The 13812-nt window shown below is 41.4% G+C and overlaps 1 protein-coding gene across 1 annotated transcript in view; it reads right to left on the bottom strand.

Moving 5' to 3' along the window:
- The window catches only part of LOC115798471 (protein NLRC3-like), a 45014-nt gene that overhangs the window by 1876 nt on the left and 29326 nt on the right, over window positions 1-13812 (bottom strand). The window contains 1 exon segment of the mRNA XM_030755320.1: window positions 731-904. Within this exon segment, the coding sequence (XP_030611180.1) occupies window positions 731-904 (174 nt within the window).

Here is a 13812-nt window from a genome sequence, read left to right as displayed (position 1 = left end):
CTGAAACAGGAGTTCAAAATAACCAAGTCAGTCTAAATGTTAAAGTCTACAAGTGATAAAATCAGAGAAGTCAAAATGATCAAATCTACATAAAGTAGGACTGAGGCTGATGGGAGTGTCATTAGTTTTGCTGCTTTTTGGTTTGAATGAAAGTTTTGGTCAAACTAGAAGTCTGAGCAGATGATGGCACTAAATTAAAAGTCTGCTGATTGTTGAAGTTCTTATATTTCATTGTGAGGACAACATGAACATCTGAAACTAATTTGATCACAACCCATCAAATCTTTGCAGAACCAAAGTGGCAGCTAAACATCATCCTCCACTGAACTGTGCTGCTGGTGAGGCTGACATCATTTAAAGGTGCACATGAGGAAAGACTTCATTAAGAATCAGACACAGAGAGGAAGAAGAACAAACTGTGCAGAAAACAGGATTTCACCATGGTGAGCAACATCCAACACTTTTAATATGTTTTCTGCATTTTGATCAGATCCATCAGCCAGATTAAAAAAAAAACACTGAAAACCTTTCAGTCCAGATTCAAGGCTCAGGAGCTGATTTAAAGAAATCTTTAAAATAAAGAAACTCAAAAAAGAAAATTCTTTGAGTAGAGAAAAAAAAATTGCCACAGTTTAGATAATTTGATAAATCACAGCAGACACAGTCCTGCATCAGTTAGACACTAATGGAAACCAGATTTGAGTCTGTTGAACATTTGAAGAATGCTGACCTGAGTGTTTCCAGTTTACAATGTGGATTCTCCAGTCCAGAAGATAAAGCTTTCACTCCTGAGTCCTTCAGGTCATTGTTATTCAGGTCCAGCTCTCTCAGACTAGAGGACTGGGAGCTGAGAACTGAGGACAGAGTTTCACAGCTTCTCTCTGAGAGGTCACAGAGACTCAGTCTGAAAAGACAATAATAAGAAAACAATTAGTAAAGGTCTAGTCTTCTTAAGTAATATTGATTAATGTTTTAATTTAATTGGAGCACTATTAGTGGGTGGATCAATCCCAAATTGACAGTTGATATCAGTGATTTATTGGTATCAAATCAATAGTAAAGTGATAGAATTGATTCTCCATTCAATACTAAATTGCTCCTTTTTCATTAAAAACAAAAATCAATGTCAACACTAACACCATTCATTGCACACTTTGCTTCTCCCCCTCATTGCCTGCTCTTCTGTAATTTGTTGCTGTGCCAACACGTGACTCAGCAACAAAAAGTTAAAAGGAGCATCCTGTGGACATGTTTTACAGCTGTAAATGAAAAGACTGAAAACTGCAATGAAGGCTATTGTTTACTGTGGCAACACCACAAATTAAGGCTATGTTCACACTGCAGCCTGAAGTGAGCCAATTCCAATTTTTCGTGAAATCCAATTTTATTTGCATGGTCGTTCACATTTCCAAATATATGTGACTTGGATGTGATCTGTTTGTGAACTGCAGATGAACCTACAAGTAGTGATGGTATAGTTACCTTGAAAAAGTAGTCCAATTACTGATTACGGATTACTCCTTTAAAAAGTAACTTAGTTACTTCTAAAATTAATCAGTAAAGTAACTAAGTTACTTTACTGATTAATTTTAGAAGTAACTAAAATATATATATAAAAGTCACTTTGCCAAAAATTGAGTGCAGCTTCTACCTTGTGATAGAAATACTGTTTCTCACTCAGAATGACCTGATATCATTCATGTGAGATATGTTTGACACATTTCACAGATTATAGGTCAACAAGTCATTTAAATACCGCCGTTTAAATACAGGCAATCATTTTCTGGCAAATACCAGAAATCGCTTTTTGGCACAAGACTGGCAGCACCCCCGCTGCCTCAACATAAAAATTACAACTACAAAACAAGGGCAGCATTTCCTCTAAAACATACTGTCTGACCAACTTCTCCAGCTCCCCCCCCTCCTTACTGGTTTGTACTGAAGTCCAGCTTTTGCTGTTTGGGTGCTGGGGGGGGGGCTCCTGCATTAGCCGCAGCTCTGCTTGACCACCTGGTGGAACTCGCTCTGTAAGTGTGACTGCGCCATCACTCCAGATGTTTCCTCATATTTGACGTAGTGTTTTTGAAGCTAGATAGTACTTAGCACAGGGCACAACTAACCTTGATGTTGTCATCTTTAGCTGACACAGACTCACAATAGTGCCTTATTTCAGCTGGAAAACGCGCATCTCTCTCCTCCCTGCATTGTTTACATTTGTGTCCCTGTGCTGTTATTGTCCTCATGCTGAAAACGGGACACAATTGTCACATTGGCCAGACGTCACTGCCCGAGACGCAAGAAGAAAACAAAAATAAATCTTTGTACTGAGGAAAATGACAAAAAACTAACGCACAGTGACTTGGATAAGAAAATTTAACCTGATTACTGGACTGCAAATAGTAACACGTTAGATTACTTGTAAACCGAATAAAAGAAGTCAGATTAGAGTAACGCGTTACTAAGTAACACATTACAGACAACATTGCCTACAAGCTTCCCACATGTGCAGTAAACGATGCGATAACATCACAATGTTTACAGAAGTAAGTTTGTTTTTCTTGCTGTGCCACCTTAACGGGATGCAGAACAGTGACGTTTGTCGAGTATCAATGACATGCAGATTGGATGAATGCGACCCAGCCATACACACACACACACACAGGTTGCATTTGAAAAGATCGGATACGTATTGGATTTAGCACCACATATCCATGTGGCCTGGATCGTATTTGATAAAATCGGATCTGTGTTGTTCAGACTGTCATGAAAAGATTGGATACAGGGCGCATGATGGCAAAAAAAAAAAAAAAAATCAGAATTGGGTCACTTCAGGCTGCAGTGTGAACGTAGTCAAATACAAACATCAAAAAAACGAGGTAGAGGGAAATCCCTCAGACAGATCCAGACCCTCTGTCATGGTCTCTGGATTTGATCCAGAGCTTTTGGGGTTTTGTTGTCCTTTGTGTGTTGTGCTGAGTTTGCCTACCTATTTGGTTGTTCTCTTCGTGTTCTATTTTGGTAATACTTCTGCTCTGTGCTTCACATCTGGGTTAATGTCCCCTTTAATAATTATGTTGGTTCCTCTTAGCTGTGTGACCACCTGTTTCCCATCCTCTCATTATCCTGAAGTGCATTTATTGTCTCAGTTTCCCTTTGTGCTTTGTTGCGTTCTCCCTCTTGTTGTGTGTTTCCAGTGCAGTGTATTACTTTTTCTTTATTTTACTTTCTAGCTTCCATGTAGGATTTGTTTTGCTTTTGACTCCAGCAATAAAGCTGGGAAAAGTCAGTTCCTGTTTCTGAGTCCTGCACTGGGGTCCTAATCCTGCCTGCCACACAGCGGTGTCTTGACAGAAAAACACAACCATATTATGGACCAGTGCCGTGTTGGAGGAGTTATTCGCCAACTGCTAGAGGATTCGTGGCTCATAATCAACATTCAGGACCCTCATAAGAGGTTGCTACGGTTGATTCTTTTGGAGGACTTTATTTCCTGTAAGCCATGGCTGCTAAGGAATCCCATCACTGCTTCATTTGCGCACACAATAACTCAGCTAAAAGAAAAACTCCAGCGTGAACAATTTGGTGTTGAGAGCTCAGCTAAGGATTGTGATTTTCCCTCACCTCAGCTTAGTGTTGTAGTACTCGAGATCGGTCTTGGTCTCGAGACCGCTTTTTGATGGTCTCGGTCTTGTCATGGACTCGGACCTTGCGGACTCGGGATTTTATTTCAAGACCAGTCAAGACCACAGCTCTGGAAATATCACTAAATTGCCAGAATATTGTCCAATGTATTTGTATCTTTGTATTTATTGGATGCAAAATGTACTGATTCAAATCCAACAAAGATTGCCCTCCTCTGCCTCTCAAAGGAGCACCTCACAGACTCCGCCCCGGCTAGGTCGCTGCTATTATCGCTGCTTACGCCTGTATCATTTCAGCACAGTTTGCAGTCTACCACAGAGCACGGACAGTTTCATTCATAATGTGTACGTTTGATCTCACTATGGTCATGCGTGTGCTGCATAAATCGAAATAACAACCACATGAACACGAAGAGAAGTAAGAGGGAAAATGAAGATCAAAGGAAAATTTCAGGCTTCCGATTCAACAAAAAAATCCCAGCATGAAAGGTAAATACCAACCTTCATGTATTTTGATACACAAACTAAAAAATTAATGCAAATTTTAGGGCTGCAACGATTCTTGGAGTAACGCAATTTGATTATTAAAAATCCTCGACACAAATTTGTTGCTTTGATGTTTCGTTTCAACTCTGCAGCTCAGACAAAAACGACCCTTTAACACGAGTGGATCGCTGAGATGTTTTTCCACGCCCCCACTTCTCTGTGCTGTGAGTGCGCATGTTTGAATGTGCGCGTGTTGTGCAGAGGATGTCAGCTGTTATTTTTTCTGTATGTCAGCTGTAGCCACCAGAACAGACCTATAACCACAGTGTACTGGGGAAAGGGGGGCTGCCATTAGCACTAGCAACCGTTCTGTGCCCCCCCCCCTCAGTACAGAGGGGTCCGTCAAAATGTTTTTATCAACCACCTGATCACCTGAACTTTGTAGCTGCTCCATCCACCCTGTTTGTTTCACACAGAGAAACATCTGCAGTACGGAAGTTAAAATATGCTGATGAATTGTTAAAATGAAAAATTATTTCTTATCCAATTACTTGATGAATTGACGGAGTAATCAATTGAATACTTGATTACTAAAATAATTGATAGTTGCAGCCCTACTTATATTCAGAAAGTCATAGTCAAACATTAGTTTTCAGCACCAGTGGAGCTATGAGAGGCCTTCAAGAATAAAATACCTACAGTTCCCAGCAAGATGATGTCACTTCCTATTGTTGCATTAAAAACGTGATAGTTTATGCTCACAACATGGTGGCTGATATTCAAATGTAGGAAATGCTTTTAGCAGCTGGTTGTTAAAAAATCTGGATTATGTTTTTGTTGTGTATGTTTTTAATGTGATTTCTGCAAACACATTAGTGGAAGGAAACGGCACTCTGGGACACATTAATGAGAGAGATTGGGTGGTAGCTGGATGGGAGTGTGGAGTCTTTGCCTGGTTTAAGAAGCAGGCTAATGTTAGCGGAGTTCATGTTTGGAGATAATGTGTGATCATTCTGAATCTGAGTTACCATTCTGAAAAAATGGGTGCTAGCACAGACCAAAATTCTTTATAAAACTCTGCTGGAAAACCATCTGGACCCTGGGGCTGTGTTATTTGGAAGATGCTGTACTGCTTCATAACATTCAGATAATCAAAGAGGTGAATCCAAAGCTGCAGCCTGTTTGTCATTTAGTTAGGTCAGTTAGGTGTAAAATCTTTACCAAATCAAAGATGCAGATCAGCAAGAATGAGAATTCTATACAACGAGATTAGGGTTGTCTTATGCAGAGCTGTAGCAGCTACAGAAAAAGCTGATGAGCCATACCATGAAAAGAGTTGAAGAGAGGTGACGGTCAGTGAGCAGCAGGATGTTTCATGCAGAAAATGAGCACGGCAGTAGAAAGCCAGTAGAAGAGCAAAGGGAAGATTTACAAGATGATAGTGAGACCTGCTGTGATGTATGGTTTGGAGAGACGGTGGCTCTGACAAAAAGACTGGAGGCAGAGCTGGAGGTGGCTGGGTTGAAAATGTTCAGCTCTCCATTGGGAGTGACCAGGATGTAGAGGATCAGAAATAGTGACATCAGAGGGAAACAACTTAGTCTCCAAACTGCTTAAACTGAGCACATTAGAGAGGCAAGGCTGAGATGGTTTGGACAGAGAAGGGATAGTGAATATATTGGACAAAGGAAGCTGAAGATGGAGCTGCAAGGCAGGAGGAAAAGAGGAAGACCTCAGAAGATTCATGGAAGGAGAAAATGCAGAGGGTTGGCATGGCAGAGGAGGATGCTTGGGACAGGGTGGGATGGAGGCAGGTGATCCACTGTGGTTACCACTCAACAAAGCAGCTGAAAGAAGGAGAATGTATCAATAGGGATAAGGCAGGAGGAGGAAAGATGGAAATGAAAGAAGTGAAGGGGATGGGAATTAGGAGAAAGAGTGAACCTAAATACTAAAAAGGTAGATATAATGTTGCTAAGTCCCATCTCTGTTCTACTTGTCTTAATCATGTAATGCTTCCTTGATTTATTTTTTCTTTTACATTAATTATTAGTTTGTATATAAAAAATATTTTTTATTGAATAAATATTGTCTTGTAAAATTCAAGCATCACAGTGTGGAACCAAAATATGTACTTGAAATCACTTGTGGACTGATGGGCTCATATAATTCTGATGGCAGCTGTATGCTCTGTTGGCAGGCATCGAATCAAAGGCAGTTGGGCAGCAGCACTGCAGAGCCTGCCAGGATACATGAGGAAGAATCCTGCATTCCTGAAGATGTGTGTGGTAAGAGTTTATCATTCAAAAACAGACAAAAAGCAAAACTAGTTTCACAGTGAGCAGGGTAACATTTGTGCCCCCTGAATGCTGAATGATATGACAAAAGATTACATAAGCACTGACACCTTTGTTTTGTTTTTCATGAAGCCTACAGATCCTGAGGACGACATCAAGGGAATGATCACCGGAATATTTTATTGACTGAAGATGAGCGGGAACCTCTTCCAGCTTCCTACAACGATGTCGACATTGTAATCGAGGAAAAGCTGATCATCACCTGCATGATGCCCCCAATGCTTTTGTGAACCTGATGGGACTGCTGAACATTCTGAACCTTGAATGTCCAAAAGACTTGAAGTACACTTTTGAGGTAATTCAGCACCTTTTTATGGGAGTGACTTTTGACTTGTGTACTGCAGGAGTCCACTCTGAAGAATAAATTGCTCAGGGATGGGAAGATGTTTCTGCACTTGTCCTAAAGGAACTGTACTCGTGATTTTGTCCTTTGGTGCCAACATCACTGAAGAGCTTTATAAATGTACTGTTACTACATAGTGCAGTTTATTTTATATAGTCTGTGTACTCTCTAGAGTAACTGTCTATGAGACACTTGAATTTATGAATTTTGACATTAATGCAATAAAATTCTTGACTGAAATACATTTTGAGGTATTAGTGTGTGCATTATGATTATGTTTAAGATGGATTTGTTCATTGCCAAATTATAGTATTTTTGTAGGTATTAGTTTTCTCATTGTAAGTTTTGGAAAAGCTTATCACTGTAAAAAAGAATTTGTTGACTGAACTTGACTTTGTCAAGTAAACTTGTTGCTTTGACTCAGAGTTAAGTCATGAATATGTAAAGCTTCAAGTGAACTACACTTAAATAAATGAGTTGATCCAACATGCTGTTTGTTGACTTAACTTTTTATTATTTTTATTATTAGCTAGTTGAATTAAAAGCATGTAATCTGAACTCAGTTTATCAAGTTCAGATTACATGCTTTCAGTTCAACTAACCATTTTTAGTCCAAATTACTTAACTTTTTATATAAAGTCAACAAACTGAAGGTTGAATAATCTCATTTATTTAAGTGTAGTTCACTTGAAGCTTTACATATTCAAAACTTAACTGAGTCAAAGCAACAGGTTTACTTGACAAAGTCAAGTTGAGTCAAATTCTTTTTTACAGTGTAGTTTTTGCATTCTGTCTTTGGTTTTAGTTATTGTTTTTCATTCTGGGTTCCCTGTGTTCTTGTCTTCTCCATGTCTGTGACATGTGTCTGTTTCATCCCCGTGTCTTGACCCCTTTTTGTGTTTAGGTTCCCTCTGCCTGCAGTTCTCCTATGTGTTGCATTTGCAGGTACCATGTTACTTCCTGTTTTATTGTGACAGTCTCGTGTTCCCTATACTTAGTGTTTAGTTTTGCTTCCACTTGTCTGATCTCTGAAATCATGTTCAGCTGTGATCCCACCTGTTGTCACTCCCCTCATTAGCCATTGTGTTTTTATTGTCTGATTCTGTCTTAGCCCTTTGTCACGTCCTCGTCACTCATGTTCCACGTATGTCGACTTCCTGTTCTGAGCTTTGTATTTTGAGTTTCCTGTTTTGTGTAGCTGGCTCCTGTCCAGTTTTGTGTTTTAATTAATAAAATTTAAGTTAAACTCAAAGACTTACTTACACAGATGTTCATATTAGTCCTTGGCCCAATATGAGTTTCATTATTACAGCTATGCTCATTGTTTTACCACAGTTAAAAATCAATGAAGGATCGATGCTCAAACATCTATACAAAAAACTTAATTAATGGGGTCATCCAACATGTATTTCATGGAATGTTAGAGGGATCAATTCACCAATTGAGAGGAAAAAAATGCTGACGTATTTAAAGAGACAGAAGATAGATATAGCATTTATTCAAGAAAGTCACCTTACAGACACAGAACACCTAAAGCTGTGCACGGACTGAGTGGGGACTGTTTTTTACTCCTCTTACTTGTCAACAGCAAGAGATGTTGCCCTGCTCATTAATAAATATCTGAACTTTAAATTAAATTCAATTGAAAAGGACAAAAATTGTAGATTATTGTTAGTGCACTGTATAATAAACAGCAAAAAAAGATATCCTTGCTAAATATATATATGTTGCTAATGACCCAGCATTCTTTAACAACTTGATTATCAAACTGGCTGCAAAGGGTGGTCAGTGTGTTGTAGGCGGAAACTTTAACCTGGTCTTAAACCCCTTTTTGGATTGTTCATTACAGAAAACAGCTTCACTGTCAAAGGCACCAATAGGACTAAAGAAAGCTATGGTGGACATAGGTATAATTGATGTGTGCCAAAATCATCATCCAAACCAGAGAGATTTCTCTTTCTTTTCACCTGGATGACTGACAGTTCACAACCAATAACCTGTAGATGGAGATTTAAAAACTACATATTAAAAGACCCTGAATTTATTTCAAATGTAACCAATTTCCCGAGATACGAGAGCAGATTACATTTAATAGTGATATAACTGATAGAACAACTGTGGGCCTAAGATCAGAAGAACCTGGTTCGTGGAGCCAAGGAATAAAGCAGTAATAATGAGCCGAACACAGAGATGAAATTGAGTAGCAACTCTTATATTGTTACATAATAAAAATAAAATTTGCCATGGCTTACAATCAATTAACTGAAAACCCCAAAACAAAAAAAAAAGAAAATTGTGCACAAGTCCCACTAGGGATGAAAAAGGAAATTGTCCGTCTGAGTCTCTTATGGGAAAGACAGCCCGTGTTGCAGGTGTACTGGGTATGCTGAATCTATCTGAATGGTCTGTATGTGTATATGTGTGTACTTGACTCTTTCCTTCTCTGGATCTGGGTCTTTCTCCAAAGTCCTTTTAGCTCGCCATCGAATTGGATCGGAGTCTCGCTGGGTCCTCAAGACTGTTTTTCTTGTCCACTCAAAAAACCTGACCTACAGATAAGGTCATACATGTACATGTCCATTACTTCATATTCTTAGATGCATCATTAAAGATTCAAAATCAACATATCTATTGAATTTAACCTTGGTCATATGTCCTCAGTCAGTTAAATATCTGTTTTAGTTGTACAACATTCAGCAATTCAAAACTAATCAAACATGAGAACTAAATATTCAAGCACTCATCTTACTTACTGTTCGTGTGAACAATGTTCTACTAAGTTACAATTTCAAATCAATCTTGTGAAAAGTTATCACAACCTGAATAAACAAACAATTTTAAACAAAACGAGTACACATACAAGTTGGTTTAGAGGTATCAAAGAAGTGTGCTTAATTTCTTCCCTTGCATTACAGGCCTATTAATACAATAGAGAAACTGCACCAAAAATTGCCCTCTAACCTGCTTTAATTTACAAAGGAGGAATAGAGTTCCCCTATAATTTGAGCTTACAAAACACATTTAGCAACAATACACAACTACAACTCTTCTTAGCATACATTACAATACATAAATCACAGTGACTGCAGCCTACTCGCAGCTACACATTCAGTTTGCACTTATTTCACCATAGCTCACTCATTAGCTTTAATTCCAGCAGCCGAAACAAGCTAGCTGTAGCTAAACGAAACGTGGTTCTCACCGTTGCTCTGGATTTCAAATGGAGTTTGTTAGCTTCGGCGCATCCACAGCTCCCAACGCGAACGGCAACACCAGCTGCTGTAACTCGTCTCCCTTTGCCGAATCACTCTCTCCTGAACTTGCAGCAAGTAAGCTAATTGCTTCTGGCTTTCTCTTCACTTTATCAACCGAGATGTTCTCCCTTCAGCATGTAGCTACCTTCTCCATTTGCTCCTCGACTTCACCCTACGCTTCTGAGCGTGATTCCTGATTGGCTGCCGAACAGCGTAGGATCGCATACACTGAACGATGCATTCAAGTGCGGTAGGGCATTTGAAATTTAAGCATACACTCCTATTAATTCCATTTTCCTTTCATTAGTCAGTTTTGTCACCTGGGCTACACCCTCCCCTCCTGAACCTAAGCACGTCCCTGTGCATGGTAGATGGTTAAATGATGATCACTCGGGGGGACAGAGAAGGGGTATGACCAGGTTCTTTACCATCACCTTCGATATCTTCCCAAGCTTTGGAGAGTCCTTGAAAGAATGACTTCACTGCTGTGATTAAGGGATTACCTAACTCCGGATAGTCGAGCCGTTTTGGTGGTTGACGGTCCCTCTCAGATCTCCTGACAAAATCATTCATATCTGTTTCCTTCTTTTCCTTCTCTTCATCCATCAGGACTGTCCCATCCTCCTCAGATTCTGCACTTTTACTGCCATTCCCCTCAGTACTCGCTGTTATCTTTGCTGGAACTAGAGGTTGCTCACCTTGGATGCTCGGGTATTCAACCTCAGGTAATTCTTCTTGAGTGAAGGCTGTCTTTTCTGCTTGTTCGGTGGATTTAGGTAAGCACTCAGTGTCACTCTGATAAGAGTTAGACTCAGTGAGTATCAGGGGACCATCTGAAGTACTGTTGGACATATCAGGTAAGTTTTGGTCAAGATCGGGTAGATTGTCAATATCAGGCGGGTTGTCAATATCAGGCAGGTTGGCAATATCAGAAATTCTCTTGGCATTCTGAGCGGTTTCTGGACTCTCGACAGGGTGAAGGCCTGGAGGTTCAGCACGCTGTGTATCTTGTACATTAGTCAACAATAGATCAGGTTCCACAGGACTTTCACAAACTGTGGGAACAGGAGACCCTGAATAAATTGGAATTAGTACATCATCTCCTTCATCTGAGGAGTTCTCCTCCTCTACAGCAGGATTAGCACGAGTTCCTGGCTTGCGGGATACTGGGTTTTGGACAGGCGCACTGCTTTCCTCCATGGGCAGATACCCACATGGGAGTAGTAGATCTCTATGTAGCGTCCTTAAGGGACCATCCCTGTTCTCAGGCTTGACCATGTAAACTGGGAGGGTACCTGCTCTTCTCACCACTACATGCACAGTGGTTTCCCATTTGTCTGAGAGTTTATGTTTACCCCGAATGCGGACATTTCTGACCAGCACTCGATCTCCAGCTTCCAAATCTGAGGCTGTTACACGTCTGTCGTACCTTGCTTTGTTCTTATGAGCTATTTTTGCAGCCTGGTCCATAGCTACCTGGTAGCTTTCTTTGAGACGTGACTTGAGGTTTCTCACATACTCGGAGTGAGATGAATGCTGACTCTCGTTTACTGGCAAGTTGAATGCAAGGTCAACTGGCAGACGAGGTTGGCGGCCAAACATCAGTTCATATGGGGTGAAACCAGTTACCTCATTCCTAGTGCAATTATAGGCATGGACAAGAGGTCTTACATGGTCACGCCAACAACACTTATCTTGATTTTGAAGAGTGCCCAACATGTCAAGCAGGGTGCGATTAAATCGCTCCACAGGGTTTCCTCTTGGGTGATATGGAGTTGTCCTAACCTTGTGGATACCGGCGACATGACAAAGTTCCTTGATTGTTCGGGACTCGAAATCTGGCCCCTGGTCACTATGTAGCTTTTCTGGGATACCATAGTGTACCATGAAATTTTCCCACAGACACTTTGCTACTGTGTGGGCCTTTTGGTTGGGTGTTGGGATGGCAACTGCAAATTTGGTGAAGTGATCTGTGATCACAAGTATATCCTTGGTTCCACTTTTGTCGGCTTCCAGGGACAAGAAATCCATGCAGAGGAGTTCAAGGGGTCTGGTTGTGCTAATATTCACCAAGGGTGCCGCTCTTTCAGGTTGTGCTTTCCTCCGCACGCACCTGCCACATGTCCTCACTTTCTTCTCTACATCCACAGCCATCCTTGGCCAATAGAACCTGGTCCTCACAAGATCCATGGTGCGGTCGACTCCCATATGACCCATGTGGTCATGCAGGCTGGTGAGGACTGTGTCTCGAAGCTCTGATGGAAGTACAAGCTGGTAAGTTATCTGAGACCCTACCCGGCGTCGTCTATACAGAACTTTGTTCATAAGCTCAAGACGGGGGAGTTCTCGGAGAAGAAGCGGGAGATCAGGGAGTTGATCCCGCAATGTGGGAGGTGGTGTGCTCCCATGCTCCATCTGGGAAATGACATGTTTTATGCATTCATCAGCCCTTTGCTTATCTGCCAGTTTGGTCTCAGACAGGTGGGGGATGGTTGGCAGGCCACCAAACCGTTCTTCCTGTCCATAGCTGTCGGGTACAGCACTAGGGGACATGGCAAGAGTCTCCACTAAAGCAACGCAGTCTGTCTTCCCCTCTTCCCCATCATCAGGACGGGCACTGTAGATGAGCTGCCTCTCACAAATTGCTCTCACAACTGACTGATCTACTGCATTGATGTTCTTTGGATCAGAGAGGTGATCTTGCGTGAACTGTTGAATGCGCTCTCTTTCTTTTTGAGACCTTAAATCATCTGCCAGTACCCCATGGGGTCTTCGAGATAACCCATCTGCATCTCCATTCTGTTTTCCTGGACGATAAAGGAGTTTGAATGAGAACGTGGATAGCGCTGATAGCCATCGATAGCTGGTTGCATCAAGTTTTGCAGAGGTCAGGATGTAAGTCAGTGGATTGCTATCTGTTACAACAGTGAAGTGGTTGCCGTAAAGATAATCACTGAACTTCTCTGTCACCGACCACTTGAGTGCCAAAAATTCCAACTTGTGTGCTGGATATCGACTCTCACTTCGAGACAGCCCTCTGCTTGCATAGCCTATAACTCGAAGCTGGCCCTCTTGTTCCTGATATAACACCGCTCCCAGGCCAGTGGTGCTGGCATCGGTGTGCAATATATAAGGATTCTGGGGGTCAGCAAAGGCTAATACAGGGGCGGTTGTAAGGCTCTGAATGACTGTCTCGAAAGCCTGCTGGCAACCTGGCGTCCAGCGACTTCCAAAGGGCTCTTTCGGGTTATGGTATTGGTCTCTTCTCTGTGTTATACCTACTGGTTTCCCCCTTGATTTCTTGTGGTAAGGTGGGTAACCAGAGGTCAAATTGTGGAGAGGTTTTACGATGCTAGAGTAACCCTTAACGAACCTCCTGTAGTACCCAGCAAAACCGAGGAAAGATTTTAGTTCTCGCAGGGTCTGGGGAACAGGCCATGATTTAAGGGCTGCTATCTTCTCAGGATCAGTCTGAACCCCATCTCTGGAGACTATATGGCCCAAGTATCTAACTGAGGTCTGAAAGAAGATGCATTTTTCTGGGGATAGCTTCAATCAGAACTCTTTGAGGCGAGTGAGCACCTTCATAAGTCTCTCCTCGTGCTCCTCAAGAGTTTTGGAGAATACTATCACGTCATCCAGGAATACCAGCACGTCCTTCAAATGCATGTCTCCCATGCACCTTTCCATCAATCTCTGGAAGGTGCTGGGAGCATTAGTTACACCCTGGG

The sequence above is a fragment of the Archocentrus centrarchus genome, chromosome 2 (assembly GCF_007364275.1).
Source record: "Archocentrus centrarchus isolate MPI-CPG fArcCen1 chromosome 2, fArcCen1, whole genome shotgun sequence".
In the NCBI taxonomy this organism is placed as follows: Eukaryota; Metazoa; Chordata; class Actinopteri; order Cichliformes; family Cichlidae; genus Archocentrus; species Archocentrus centrarchus.
Note: the sequence above shows the minus strand (reverse complement) of the source record. Positions and strands in the feature narration are given on the sequence as shown.